This window comes from Prenolepis imparis, unplaced genomic scaffold (assembly GCF_030444845.1).
Source record: "Prenolepis imparis isolate NDT839.2.m4 unplaced genomic scaffold, iyPreImpa1.0 SCAF_6, whole genome shotgun sequence".
Classification (NCBI taxonomy): Eukaryota; Metazoa; Arthropoda; class Insecta; order Hymenoptera; family Formicidae; genus Prenolepis; species Prenolepis imparis.
The window spans coordinates 1,923,596-1,939,642 of NW_028141164.1; the positions used below are offsets into that span (position 1 = coordinate 1,923,596).

Below are 16,047 nucleotides of genomic sequence, written 5' to 3' on the forward strand. Positions count from 1 at the left end.
CGCGGAAGACGGATAATGTCATCAAGCGAGGAAACGCTCGCGAATTCTGTACAGTTCGAGAAGCTTTTAGTCCGGCATGAATAATAGAGACGTGTCGTTCCCGAGGCAAGGATTTATGGCCGTTCTCCCTAAAACTCCGAGCCATTTGTTTGTCCCTCTATACCAGGTTTGTCTTAAAGATACAACAAAAAACTTTACGGAAAAATAGATATATGCGTTTAAAAAGAAAAAAGAAAAAATATCTTTTGCCTTCATTTGCGAGGTCGTTTATACTATAAATTAAAGAGAATCGATTATGTGGAATACCATTAATAATTTGAATTTTCTATAAAAAGCCGAGCGTATGCTATATGTTTCCTTTTTATCTTTATTTCTCTCATTATTTAAAATCTCTCTTGTTATTTAAAAATCTATGAAAATCGGATGAAAAGAATGAAGAAAAGTCTCGTAGAGAAAAATAAAATGCTCTGTATAAATACTTGCTCAGTTGTCAATCTCAGTTTATCCTAAATTTGTTTTCCTCGTTAAATATAGTTAAAACTCGTAATAACTTATAAATTTCTACAAAATGTCATCTTCATACACACATATACAGTATTAAAGACATCCAGTAAAATGTAAGTGTATCATCTTTGTAATCTAAAGTGCGAGAATTCGCAGTAATATCTTGGTAATTTTCGCAAGTTTCTCGAAGCTCTCCAATCTCTAGTAAGCAAAGAAACTTGAATAATCAAAGAGCCCTTTTTATTGCCCCTTGTTCTGGCAAATGGTCTGAGCGCAATGCGACGGAAAACAATAAAACAATGCGCAACGGCTAGTAGGGACATTTTCCTTCGCTGAATAAAGCTCCGCGGCGGTATAATTCGCCGCTACTTGGCAATTTCAGAAAGTTCCAGACGACGGCCGCAACTTTATATTCATTAGCGGCGGGTTGTCGTAGAAAAAAGGTGCGGAGGGGAGGAGGAGGAAAGAGCCGGAAAATTTTCAAACCCGGTTGTGCGAGCGCATATTGCCAAGTTTCGCGCCGGTAAACTCGACGAGCTCTTCGCAGCGTATTCGAGTACCCGGCAAAGCGGCCTCGACTTTTCGCGACTAACGAACACCGCTGAATGCTGGCGGACTCGCTTTCATCGCGAGCGGAAAAACATAAAGAGTCAAAGAAATTTCCGCCCTTTACAACTTTACATTTCAAAATATATATATATATATATATATATATATATATATATATTCATAATGTCTCGAGATTCTCATGTTTCTCTCAATCCGCTCGATCCCCTCGACAAATTTCTGTTCCCTTAATATGAGGTATGCGAAAGGAAGTACTTAGAAGAGTGGAGTACTCCGAGGCGGTCTTTACGGTAGACTGAGATAATCAGAATAATGGCTACAGAAATAAACAATATTTTATCCGCACGGTATCTCTATTTTAATTTGATGTTAACTGAATATTTTATATATAATTTTATTTAAATTTATATAAAAATAAATTTAGAATAAGTTTATTTAATTTATTATACACTTAGTTTATTCAAATAAATATATATAATAAGATATAAGACACAGTTGAAAGATTAAAAATAGGTAATTAAAAATTCAGTGAGTTTATTTCAGTGAAAAGAGCATCTATATGAATTTTGAAAGAATTGCAGGCGGAGAAACTTTTTGCCCGTCTACGTTTTAAAATACTTTCACTAGTTTAAAACAGGCCATAGCATAACACATTTGCTGAACCGGGTTATTTCAGCAGTAATATGTCTTGGCGCATGGTTGAAATTTTCGCACGAAACTATAGAGACAACGGATTGCTAAAACCGTCTCGTGCGAGTTAACTCGAAAGAGAGTCCAACGGCATTTCGCCTAATGCTGGGAAACTCGAATGCGCCATTGCGCGTCCTCATGCATCTAGATAACTAGGAAATGCACGCATCGAAAGATATGGATACTACGTGCGTTATAACGACGTGCAATGTTATATTGTTGGAGAATCCGGGATTATGCTCGTGCTGTGTAATATTCCCTACGAGGTGAGTTGTGGAAAATTAATAAAGTGGAAAATTTATAAAAACAAAGTCCATTAAAAATATTTAATTTACAAGTTTATACTATTAATAAAATTGCATTTTGTAGTATACAATATTACACAGCATATTGCATTAAATTTACTCTCTATTACAATATATTATTTTATAAAAGAGATGGACTCTCGAGACATTGAATTAAATATGTAATTTTAGAGCTAGTTCTAATTTCGAAGACAATTTTTTAATTTACTTTATTCTCAAAATCGTCGCGATATCGGGATAGTGATATATCTTTTTTATAAATGACGGCTATGATTTATATTCGAGTCAAAAATTTATGTACGACGAATTGGCCGACCGACCGTATTGTGTGCGCGACTCCGGCGCGACTCCGCATGGCATAACGTTCCGTAGTTCCGCGATAATATAATATACGTGTTGTCGCAACGGTGCGAACACAATACAATTGCGTGGCCATCCGCTCGGAATGGAACTACAGGAAAAAGGCAGAAATGCAGGTTCCCGGTTTGTCCCAGGTGATATCTGGCGCGCGCGTCCAAGGCAACGTCGAACACAAACCACGTTTCTCGTCTCGATGACTCTAACCGGGTCCAATTAATTGAGCAGATGAATTTTGGCCGCGGGACAAAGCGACCACGATATCAGGGGGGGAGAAACCGCGACGCTGTTCGCGAATTATTCACTTTTCACCGTCTAATTATTGTTATCGAATCGCACTCCGCGTTTGATCGGACTTATTTTTGGCGAGAAGAAAAAAAAAGAGGAAAAAAATAGGAGTCGTTAGAGAGATCTTGATGAAACAGCCGAGTTTGTATCTATTTCGCGATAGAGAATGTGATATTTTTATAGTAAAATCGCTGATAAAACATTGAGAATAATCAACTTGAAGAATATTTTTCTTTTTAACGCAACATCTACATCTCGTTCGTAGATGAAAAATGTAATTTTTCAGGTGAGGTAATTTTTTAACTGATATACAAATATAATGGATATTATTTGCAAATATAAAATTTCACTATATATATAGCAGTTTTACTCTAATTTACAGTACGTATAGATATGCAGAAAATCATTAAATATGAAATAATACATTATCATGAATAATTGTAGGGTAATTCTAGAATACAAAAATTATTTATGGAGATTCATTAAATATCAAGGTCTAATCCAATCGACCACAATTAATTCATTCCCTTTTCACATAGACACAAAGAACTACTCTCGAATTTACGAGCAATGAATAAAAACAGCGTTCTGGCGCTGTCGAAAGTAAAATACAGGGAGGAGTTGGCGCGAAACTAACGAGATTTATATTAACGTCATTGTCGGTAATGAATTACACGGGATGTGCACAGACGTTACTTTCGTCGCACATGCACTCTTCGTTATGCATATGCGCGATATCTCGCGAGAGCGCTTTGCATTTCGAGAGTCGAGCATGAAATCAATTATCGCGTCTCGCGCGTTCCCGATATTTATTTAGCATTAAACGGCGATCGTCGAGTTTATATCCTCGCGCGTTCCGTAACTCAGGACGGTCGTAAATCAGAGATGGAAACCTGGTCGGACGGTGTCTCCGATCGTAATGAATGGGAGAGACGGTCCGGTCGACGGGACGAAAATGCATTGCAGCTCTTCGACGCGAGCAGAGCCTCCGCACGCACGTATGAATTTCAAGTGAATTAATGGCACCGGATTATATCTCGTAATCGCGTATCTATCACGCCAACGACGTCGTTTCCCCGTGGACCGCTAACCGATTTCAAACAAAGAGGATTCACCCCTCCTACATTTGACTATTAAAACGCAATTACCGATTAATCATTTAGCACAAGCGTAACATCGATCGTCGCTGAATAGACTCGTTTAAAAACAGACGCGTGAATAATTGTAGCATTTTCGGAAGCATAGACCTGGAACCTATATATATATATTTTTTATTATAAAAAAATTGCAAAAAATGTATGAAAAAATTTGATCCGAGATATTTTATTTAAAAAATATAATATTAAAATAATATTGCGTCCAGTTTTCGAGTAAACTATTTTAATTGCAATTTATTCAATGTGATGTTTATATGTATATTCTTCATTCTCTTCTCAAGAATGCGAGAGATAAGAGTTTTACGTGAAGAAATCAACATTTTCACGCACGATAGATTCATTTGCAATTAGATTCAAAAGTCACAATCATAAACGTGGCGAATAAAAATGTCGTTCGAGAGAACAACTGAAGAATACAAATCCGTGAGTGTTTTCGAAAGACCTCGTTCATTTCGAATGTGAATCACGTAGCAGCAAATTGCAAGCACACAATTGGACGCGAGTTGATGCAAGAAAATGTAATTAATAATTTGTAGTAGAACGGGAAGAGTTATAAACTCGATGCGCTACAATCATATATCTGGCAAATAATGTAATGAACTGTGTATTGCGCGTCGTAAAGTAGGCCAGACAAAAAAAAAACAAGAGATCATTACGAGTCTCGTGTTTAAGATAAGTCCGGGTATTTCCGATAATCATGTAGCATGAGATGCCTGCATGCATATTTCCAATTAAATCGTGCGACATCGATTACGATTCGCTAACGAGAGATTAAATTTAAAGCGCAATAGCTTTACAACCCCGTGCATCGAGATGAAATTATTGCTTCTGAAATTACTCCGCTTGAAAATCATTCGAATTAAACGGACTTCATTAATTCGATTACGCGATGAATCGTCTTAAACAAATGAGAATTACTGTTTTCGAAATTAACGAGTATGAAAATCAGCTGATTTTAGACATGCGATTATCTTAAATCTAAATTACCGTTTTATTTCTTTAGAATTAAAATATTTTTTTTTATTGTGTTTAAATTAATATAAATATTAATTATGTTATTTTCGCGAAATTATCTTTCTTAAAATTAAAATAAAAATTCCGATTTCGCGGAAATATGTCGGAGTCGCGAGTATTTCTATCTTTTAAACTTTCAGAGAATATCCAGGGGGGAAATTCTTTTATTCAACGAGTAAATAACTCTTCGCCTCTCCCCCTCGTTCATCGCGCATTCTGTTATGAATTACAAGGGCCCTCTCGTGGAATTCACTCGTCGTCAATGCAGCAATGTCTCCTCTCCCATTCATACGTGTCCGGAATCATTGACGGCATAAACTACGTGACGGGACAACGACCGCGCCTTCTCCTCGCGTGGGGAAACAGGATGAAGAAAGGACGAGAGGCGTGTTTCGAGGAGAGGTTTGCTAGTTTTGCTTCTCCGGTGGCGAAATGCGCTATCAGAATCTCGTAAGGACACGTGACCGCAAGAGAGCTCGTTTCGCGTAATTTAGCGATAGCTAAAAAGGATGAACAAACTTGCTCTAACAAAGTATATCCTATGCTTGCGGTCTCGTTACGATCGCACTGGCTCAGATGGCCAATAATGCGATCTCTCGGTATCGCGTGAACTTATTACGTTCACGAAGAAAGGTGAGCCAGAGTTCAACGAAGATTCTCCTTTCTCGCTTTTATTCAGGATACAGAATCCGATATTAAATTTCCTATAACCGTTTTGTCTTTCTTCGAACAAGCAAATATTGTTCAAAAATCAACTTTTACTATACGCATACACTGAGAGGATTTTCTCTGTGTGTATATAATTAAATTTATTATCATAACTCTCTCCTACATATAATACTCTCTCCCCTATCGATATATCTCGCGTACAAAACCCCTGATTCGGCCCTAAAATTCATCAACGTCGCAAAGTTATAATCGAAGCGACCAGTCATCGATCGGAGCGACACAGCCGCGTATTCAATTGAGAATCAAAAACTTACAATGGCCTGTTGATCGACCCCGTTCGGAGGCGGAGGCGGACTGAAGCTGGCCGCGGTCGGCGCACCAGGAGCGGCGGGATGGGGTGCGCCCGCCGCGGGCGGCACCTGGGGCCCGCCGGTCGGGGGTGGCTGCTGGGGTGCACCAGCACTCTCCTCTTTCACCGGCACTGGCGGCGGTGGTTTAACGTCACCGGCTGCACCGGCCGCCCCCACGACACCCGCAACCCCGTTCACCGGAGGAGGGAAGACACCCCCACCATAGGGCGCAGCCATCCCTGTCTGCACCATGTGCTGCAAAACAATATTATCTCTCGTAAATTTCGACGCTCGTGCAGATGTAACTCTAAAATCTAAGATGTTAATCTCTTTAAAAACCAGGTTCTTTTCTTCTTTTTTAACGGGTTTATCAGTCCTCCACTTGGAACTTGTAAATATACGAGGTCATAACGATATTCTAGAAAAAGAGGATAAGCTAGAGGCGAAATATTCCTGGTTTCTAAAGATTAATATCGATGTAAATTAAATGTGAGTTAAATAATTCGATAGAAAGTCTGAATAAAAACTCCTTTTTATTGGTTTACTCGTACTAATAACGAATAAATTGTCTTGATTGAATTACGTTTATTTTATCGTTATCTTTACTAATAAATTACCAGGTTAATGATTAGATAAATTTAAAAAAAGTAGGTTAGAGAGAGAGAGAGATAAAGTAGATTAGTATAATTAGATAAAGTTGTGAATTACAAGTTGAATATTGATTTTGAAGAGATTTTTGTTTAAATCTCCCATAATTATTTTAGACTCTCGCAATATAATTAATTAATAAATTTGCAAAGTTTGAACGAATTAGTTTGCTTTCGATTAATCATGCAATTCTCAACTAGATTAACATGTTATTTATGATCTAGATTTAGAGCAAGTCGAATATGAAGATGGACGAATTACGAGCAAATAATATATTAAACATATTTTGTCTGTTAACTTCCATTCACATTCGATCACTCTTTCGCTTTTCATTCGCGAGACAAGAGAGACAAACATTTTTATTATCGCGCCGGCATTCAGTTCACTTTTTCCGATCTCTCCGAGATCGTTAGAAATGAAGGATAATGGAAGCGAAAATGGCATTGCCAATTTTTCGTGCGGTGGCGCACTATTCATCGTGACCACGGACGCAATCGTACCAGAGTAGAAAGATTTCTGGCAATGTTCCATCACGGTAGGTTGCGATTGGTTGAATAATATCTCCAGCGATCTTAAACTAGAAGCTCTCTCGCTAAAGACATTTTTATATGTAAAAAAAAAAAAATGTAAGCCATTTCGTCCGAGTGTGTAATTCCACGGTTCGGTTCCCTTCTCTTCTATAATATTCAAGGACAGAATATCAATCAACAAAGTTAGATATCCCTAGGCGGTTGAATAATGTGTATTACGCTACTGTCAACTGCGACTCGATATCAGGTAATAAAGATGTAAATTGGATATGAATCGATTGTTGCTTGTCAGTGTGTTGTAATTCCGCGTCGCGAAAATAAATTATACAAAATACAGCTCTCTAAATACACGATTATAAAGTTATAATTACAACATGTAAATTTCTCATTAATTTACAATTTTTACGCCCTCTCTTTGAGAAAAATTATCTTTTTTGTTTCTTTTCGTTTGGAATAAAAATTATCAAGTTGTATATCAAGTAAAAATATTTTGATCGTTTTCTTGAATCTGTCGAATGAATTACGGATGAAAAAGATATTCTATTCGGCATCTAAGCACGTACGAAAACTCATCGATATTCGACGAGATTTTCTGGTTTCGCGATAAGGCCAAAGAGTTTAGGTAAAGGACAGTTTTATAGAACGGAAGAGGCGAAGAGGGATTCGCAGGGTGGCGAACGATTTACCATAGACAGCGGAGGGTAACTATAATTTATGGTTCGCCTGCGGGTTGTGCCATCCACAATCTCGCGCGTGGCAGGTTACAGATGGTTTGTCCAGTTCTCCCTTCTTTCTAGATTATTTCTGAACGGTCTCTCCCCTCCTCCTGCCATCCCTCTCCACCCTGCCACGGGAGCGCAATGGACCATTTGTTATTTCTACCTTGAACATTTTTCTGAAAACTCGATTTAGACCGGATTTCGCCGATACGAACCGGTCGCGCGCGAACAGAGATGAAGCTCCACGAGGAAGAGCTCTGCGTGTTCTTTGTTAAGTCTGAGAAATGAGAGTCTCGGTCTCAGCAATTACGCAAGATCCGACAGCAACAAAGTGCCGTGACCCAGATGATTTCTCGTGCTTGATTGCGATAGCCTTGGTCGGCTGATAAAACGTAGCAATCGATATTTATATCAAAATCAGAATAAAAGTAATACATCTCTTTCTCTCCACTCGGGTATGGTATTTTATGTATATTTATATATATGTTGGTACTGATAAAAATATCGTATTTATTTTTATTACTCTTACAGGTTTTTTCCGAAAATTAATTTCGCAGGGTTTGCAATTCTATTTACAACTCAAACTGAGCATACACAAAATATTTATCCTATATCATTTTTCTTCAACTCTGTAGCACAAAATCAATTATTTTTTTAACAATTATAAGTATATAAATACACGGAGCGAAGCTCTCTAACAAAAACGCGAGAAAAATTGTTACGATGAAGAGATTCCTGATCACGATCGGCGACACTAACAAGAGAGATTTTACACTGTAAAATGAACGGAGTGATGGATCAGAAAAGGAGATAAAAAAATCCGGAAGAAAAGCATACGTTCCTAGAGGGACATTCGACGAGAAAGGATACGGAAAGAATCTGTAGTATGTGTAACAGAGGAAAGGGTGGTGGAGGGGTGATTTCTTCGCGGAGAATCCTTGCGGCGAATTGAGCCGAAACTAAGTTTTGAACGAGGCCGAGAGAGAGAAGTCGCCTCCGGCTCTACAGTCGCTGTCACTCTTCCCACCTTCGACTGCTCTCTATTCCGCGAGCGTAGCTTAATCAACGAAAGGGACAGGGATGGATAAGGAATGAAGAGCGTAGACGGTGGAAAACGTGATTCCCAGGTCGACCTAATTTTCCCTCCGGCTGACGCGAGAAATATGTCCCCGGATCGGTTAGGGAAATTAAACTTTTGAGATCCGAGTAAGAACGCATCGATATCTTGACAGGCAAATTAGAGGAAATACGTACTTAAATTTCGATCGTTTTAATTATACGGTCCGCTGCTATAATTGATTAATATAATTTATGCAGAACGAACGGCATCGCGATAAGCAGCATTCGCTGGCACGAATTTCTACTTTACTGTAATCAAATGTATTTCCTTTATTCAATAGCAATAGCCGTCGAAAATTCGAATACGGAATATATCGAAAATTCGAGTCAAATCGAATCAAATTTAAATCACATTTATATATAAAGCTGGATGGAAGTTTCCTTCTGTAGCATATTTGAATAAAATTTTGCATTAAAGTTTTACACGCGAACAATTGTGGACAGTTTATTATTTATTTACGTGAAATAATTTATATACAACGTGATTATAAATTTAAAAAAGAAATTAGTTTCTCTAAATATTATCTATATTAAAGAGAGATTATCAAAAAAATGCAAAGAATGATCACGGTTTCACGTCCTATGGTATCTCAAAAGAATTCTTACTCGCGTATACCTTTCTTGAGATAAAATTCTCAATTCCATTTTAGCAAATGGCTCGTTCTCACTCGCTCAACGACAGTCTAACAGTTCTTTGTCGTCTGCTTCCTCTTTCTTATTCGCATTCGCGAACAGAGTAAGGCTTTCCTCGCATACAAGGGACCATTCAGAGCATGCTTCCCCTTCGGCATCAGCGAAGCGTGTCGCCGCCGCTACATAACTGGGCCTTACGACGATCGCGTGCGCGGGACCAAGCACGGCATAATGAAAAAAAATTTTAATGACGCCACGCTAATTCGATCAGTTTCCTCGGGCACGGAGAATAAATGACGAAATGTTCTCTGAATGGCGCGGCGCGGTACACTGCACTTGTGTAACTTAATTAAATATTCGTAACGGATGGCTATTCAAACGGTTATGCGAAAGTGCCAATTCATCTCCTCGTCAGTTGTTCACACGCTAATTTGATTATAATTTAATCTTCTTCGAGTTACCGTCATTTTGAATTTTGTTTAAAAGTAATAAAATTTGAAACTAGTTGAGAGCAATTTTTTATAAGAAATTTATATAGAGTAAGAGGAGGGGGTTGCAATCATTTTAAATCAATTACGTATACAAAATATTTGTAAACCTTTTAAATTCTGATTTTTGTTCTTAGTTTTTAGAGCAATGTTAAAAATAAATGTAGAGTATGAGATATGTTGAATGAGAATAATTTGATTGATTCAAAGAAAGTAAGATTATATTACTCGGTCAGATATCTTTAAATTTTCAGGATCCTAATATACTAAAGGATCGCCAAGTATATTCGTTTACAGCCTTGTATAGCAAAGTTCTCATGTTTGTTCAATATTACATCTAGTATTACAAGGAACCAAGTTAATACGAACTTTGAAATCAAAGTTATCCCAAATGGATCTCGCTCTCTCTCTCTCTCCCTCTCTTTGCTTTAGATTATTTCATGCAAATAATGACCGATGTATCGAACAAATGACCTATTTTCAGACTAAAGAAGATGGCACTTTTCGCATATAAAATGTCTGTCTTATCGACTAAAATTAGGAGAGAAGAAGGTTCAGAGGCGGATATCGGCAAATCAGGAAACTGGTTTGTCGAGTTGCACGAGGATCAACGTTATCGGAATTGGCAGTAGAAAAGGCGAATGCAATAAAAGCGAATAAAAGGCCATTTCATGCGAATTGTGCAAATTAAGGCGAGTTGTATAATTGTCTCATTGTCGGGGTTACGCGGGTAAATTTCACAGAATATTTTCCACAGCAGAAACTCCTCAATTTCAATTTAACAAGAGTATAATAAAACGCGGATAATACGTTATGCAAGAATTAATTAACCAACTAAATTAAAAAATACATAGTTAGGCCAGAGCAGCATGAAACTTTGCATTTAAAAAATCTAATTCACGCAAAACTACTATATTGTTGGTTAATTCATCAATTAAATATTCATTCATTTGTTACTCTCAAAATATGAAAATGACACTTGCAATATTGTAGAATATACGTTTATAATTCAAGATATTGAGATAACGGCGTAATTCCAGAAAAGGATTTATTTGTACACGTAATTAGAAGTTGAAAAAAAAGAAGAAATAAGAAAATGAAGAAATAAGAAGTAAGAAAATTATAACTGATTTTGTAAACATAAATATGCGTCTAATAAAGCGACATAAATAAATAATAATATATATATAAAATTATATATATAATTACTATATATGTATATATATATATATAAAGTTACATTAATATAAAGATACATTAATTTCGATCTCTATAAGAGAGAGATGTTATACTCATACTGCATGGCGCTTCTCCGCGAACCAGCCCAACCATCATTACGTCGTATCCAGAAAGCGAGCAATAATAATTTCAACGGCAGACACACACACATACGTACACGTATGCAAAGCTCGTAATTTAACCATCGGGCTTTCGTTTTGAGTGCTTTCACGAGTGTCTCGACACAGGGCGACATGTTAAGCTTCCGCGACAGCGGTCTGCCCTTGAATATTAGGGCGCTCAAACGCGCGGTGCACCCTTCCTCGTCCTTTCGATGTTTTGACGCCAGCAAAGCGAACGCGAGCCGCCAAGAATAAACCTGAAATCAATAGTGAACACGCGGCCCGAGAGAGCGAGAGAGAAAGAGAAAGGCGGAACGGAGATAGATAGAAAGAGAAAGCGAATAATGGTGGAAGGTTTTCCGAGCGGCCGAGCTTAAAGCACATCCGGTATATCCTTTCCTATGCGCTTTACTATTCGCCGGTAGAGTTTATCGTTCTATGATTGTACGTCGGAATCGTTTCAATCCACCGTTTGACGAGGATAGGGGCACAAATAGAGATAGGGGTTTTAGGGATTACTTAAGGATTACCCCTCTTTTATTACGTAGTGTTTCTCAAAGCAGACTTTAACCCTTTGCCCTCTGCTGACGCCACTACGGCGACATATATAGTATGGCATCACAACTCTCGGACTGCAAAGGGTTAAAGAGTACGGACGGAAATCGTAAAAACGTTTTATGATGCATTTTATTTGATTCCAGCGATGTTCTCTCTGCTGCATCGAGACGATAGTATCGTTATTTTCGGTATATACAATTGTATATAGTGTCGTTGACTGTATCAATCATATTATCACCGAAAAAATTTTTTTTTTTTTATTATTGTTTTGTTATTAATTTTTTATTTATTATTATTTTATTATTAATTTATAGTGCAGAAGTTGCCTAAGCATTTTAATGTAAAAGTGTTATGTTTCGATAATTGATATAAGAACACACGTCAATAATTTTTCTCCTTCTCATTCATAATCGATTTTATCTCGCGATTTATTTTATAACGATATTTCGTTACATAAAATAACAGAGAGAGAAATGTATATAAAAAATTTTGATTGTTCCGAGAGCAATTAAATTCAATTTTCAAAGCTTTTATTTTTCACTCGATGTATATATTTGCTTTCGAAAATAAATATTCCGAATCAAAACTTAAAAACTGAATATAAAGTGAAAATAAGTCAAGAATACTTAATAACTTTTTACGTGCACATAAAAAATTGAAGAACTCAAGAAAATTTATCACATTACAAGATTTCGCGAAATCGAAAGCGCGATTATCTTTGTGCCCAAAATTTCCAGACCAAAGTCGTCTCGTCACACTATATACATATACCTATTATTGTTGAAGATATATTTTTATTCGCGCTGAGAGCACTCAATGACGAAAACGTGACGATCCAGCCAATTGGCTGTGCGAGTCCGATCGCCTCCATTCTCATTCCTACATATATATCCCTCCTTCGATCATTCTCTCTTCTCTTCCTCGTTCTCCTCACATGCCGAGTTAAATACTCTAATTCGCGTTAATGGATGGCCCGCTGCCAGTGGAAGGTTTCTAAAGAGCCTCTTCCCGACCGGGAATCGCGTTCACATCAGCTCGGGCCACCACTTTGGGCCCTATATACGAGGGCCCCGTCCTCGTGAGATCGTCGCCTCGCCATACAAAGGAAATCGCCCATTTGATGGGAGTGCCTCTGGCACATTACAGTCTCATATATAGCGGTAATCAACCCACAAATATATTATATTATATATATATAAACACACACACATGACGATGCATGAAAATCGTTAAGGTCTATACGTGTGGTAATTACATCCGCCATCGATCGTCAACATCGATCGATATAGTTCCTCTTTTATCGCGTAACGAGACGTTACGTAAATAGCTTCGCGTGTGTCTCCTTCGTATTCCGCGGCGAATCCATCCGTCTAAATTTACATGTCTCGTTGCGATTACCCTCGAAAACCGGTACGGATATCCGATCAGAGAGCGATACGATCTGCCATATCGTTCGACGAACATCTCGTTGTCCGATTAATTATATTAATTCTTATAGCGCCGGATAAATACACAGGATATAAGCATAAAATTATAACGAGATGTAAACTGTGCGAAAAATTGTACGCCGTTTCCCACGTTAGGTTCGTAAACACGTCTGTCATAGGATCATACCCCGTATATATACGCGATTCTTATCTCGCAACATTACAACGATAAGCAACCCATCTGCGACTCGGGGACAGAATCGATCCACGTTGTTCGATAACGATCGGCAAACGTTCTTGCCTCGATGTATCATCGCGGTCGAATGATCGTGGAAAGTAGCATTTGGGTGTTTACTCTCGATGCGCTTGACGGTTTCAAAGAGGATTTGGCTCTATTTTGTCAGATGCGAAACGCGTCCGACTTTCGGGGTTTCTCCTCCCTCAAACATAAATTTCGCACGCACGTGAAGCTCGATAGCGACCTCCCGTAACGCATCCTTTCCGCAAAACGCCGTTATTTTTGGTCGGAAAATACACGCCAGGAAAATTAAAGCGGCTACGCGAGAAAATTTGACCGTGGTTCTGCCGTGGATCGGGAAATTTTATCCACCGAGGAAAAACGATGTTATATATTAGAGACAAGTTCGATGATGCTTATAATATTTTACGATCTAGCTAAATTATATTTATCTACGAATATATCCAAGAGAGAAATTTTAGACGTCAACGGACTTTTCAACCTATAAACAACATTGCATCTAAACTGCAACGCGCGCGTCGTTTTGGGCGATTTATTTTTAACATTTCACTTCTCGACGTAATTTAATTTCCAACATATTTTACTTATTCCGCGCACCTTCGTCCAAACATATTTACTGTAACATTCTAGAAACGCGATCGTGATGTTCTCGAATTAAAATGCAATTTCTAGAATATATTTTTAAAGCTAAAATATAATCTCTTCTTATACATTTACGTCACTTGATATCTTTTTCGTTGATATTTCCATGCATATTACGCGAAGCCATCATATTTAGATTTCAGACTCCCACATCTCACGAAAGAGATATTTTTGATTTTGACGGGAGGGCCCTAAGAGTCTCATGCTGAGACCCGCTAATCTCGGAACCCATGGAAGAAAGTCTAAAATTACCTAGTGCCTGAAAGCTGCTTACGAAACGGCAAGTATTTTAAAAATCAACGTCCAAGTATTTCGATGCACTTGCACATAATATTTTTAACAGGGATTAAATTTCAACCAAAAAAAGTTTATGCACATTCCACGTTCTAGAACTAGAAAACTCTCGCAACAAGTCGAAACTTGTATTTTAAACAGAAATATATGTATAATCGACCCACCCATTTTCATTTGCTGGTATAAATTAACACGATAAATGTCACGCGGTTTTCACCGCAGAGCCTGTTCCCGCAAAGCGGTCAAATTACGTTCGATTGATTCACTGAGCAAAGTCATATCCCGACAGAATCCTGACGACAGTCCTGTACATACAACCCCAAAGGTAGAAATCTAAATACAGCTTCGGTTTACATCGATACAAGCAAAAGGTTTACAATGCGAGTGTAACGCAGCCGAATCGTAAAATTAGCTCTCGCGTCGTCCGCGATAGAAAAAGCGGCTCTCTCTTTCTCACGAGATTTCGCGAAAACCAACCGGCCGTATGAATTGATATCACCGCGCTGTCCGGAAGCACGAAAGTTTCATAAATCGTCTAAAACGCGAGCGGCAACTTTTATCAGCGCACCTCACGGAAATGAGTCCAGTATCTCGAGACTGGGCGAAATACGAGCGTCGAGAGATCGCGCCGGGCGACAGGAAATTGAAAAATTCCGCGTCCCCGCGGGAGAAATGCCGAGGCAACGAGCTACGTAACGAAATTTCGTCCTTCGATGAGCCTGACGAGAGAAGGTTGACTGAATTTGTGTATTTTTTTGCTAATTTCCGGATTGCGTCTCGACGAAATCAAATTGCCGAGAGAAACATTAAGCAACGATCATTAGCGCAGCTCTTTAACATGAACTATCTGAAATATGCAGCCCGAGAAGGAGAGAGAAGAATGCTATTAATATTTCCATTTCAACTTGTGCCCGAAAGTATCAATGATAAGTTTAATAATTGAGCTAAATAATGCTAAAGTTGAAGAATTTTGAGAATTTAATCTAATTTTTTTAATAGTTTAATTTATATGGTCTTTTATATCGATGAATATTATCGCCATATATCGAATTGTACATTTAATTTCCTCTTCTGTCATTTAAAGACAAAGATTTACACATACATGTAATTAATTCTGTTCTATAAAAATATTATAAAATAATTATTTTACTATAGAAACTATTTTATTTCTACGAAAAGTTTGAAACACTAACAGCTTAGCGAGAACAGTAGGTCCATTCAAGCTACATCTTCTCGAAAGAAGAAAGGTTCTTTTAACGATATTGCTCGTTTGTGCGCGTGCGCCTTTCTAGTTCAACTCTTTCAATCCCAAAACTTAGTAATTACAGTCGGACTTTCCGCGATGACTTCACCAAAGTGTTATAAACCCCAATAAATATGATTCAACGACCAGGCGAAGTAATTAACGGATCAGAAACGTTTTTCCTCACGTGATAAAGTTCATTCTGTCAGTTTTACATCGGCGACAGTAGTTTCATAATTAAGATTT

At 37.9% G+C, this 16,047-nt stretch overlaps 2 protein-coding genes across 10 annotated transcripts in view; one reads left to right on the top strand and one right to left on the bottom strand.

The window, feature by feature from the left end:
* The window catches only part of LOC145937572 (uncharacterized), a 184,819-nt gene that overhangs the window by 120,316 nt on the left and 48,456 nt on the right, over positions 1 to 16,047 (top strand). The gene's annotated exons all lie outside the window — the stretch shown is intronic.
* Positions 1 to 16,047, bottom strand: part of LOC145937553 (RNA binding protein fox-1 homolog 2) — a 263,968-nt gene that overhangs the window by 95,786 nt on the left and 152,135 nt on the right. For all 9 annotated transcript variants that reach the window (XM_083040661.1, XM_083040665.1, XM_083040664.1 and 6 more), the window contains one exon: positions 5,866 to 6,156. In XM_083040661.1, coding sequence (XP_082896787.1) covers positions 5,866 to 6,153 — 288 coding nt within the window. In that variant the 5' untranslated portion in view covers positions 6,154 to 6,156. The remainder of the gene's footprint in view (positions 1 to 5,865; positions 6,157 to 16,047) is intronic.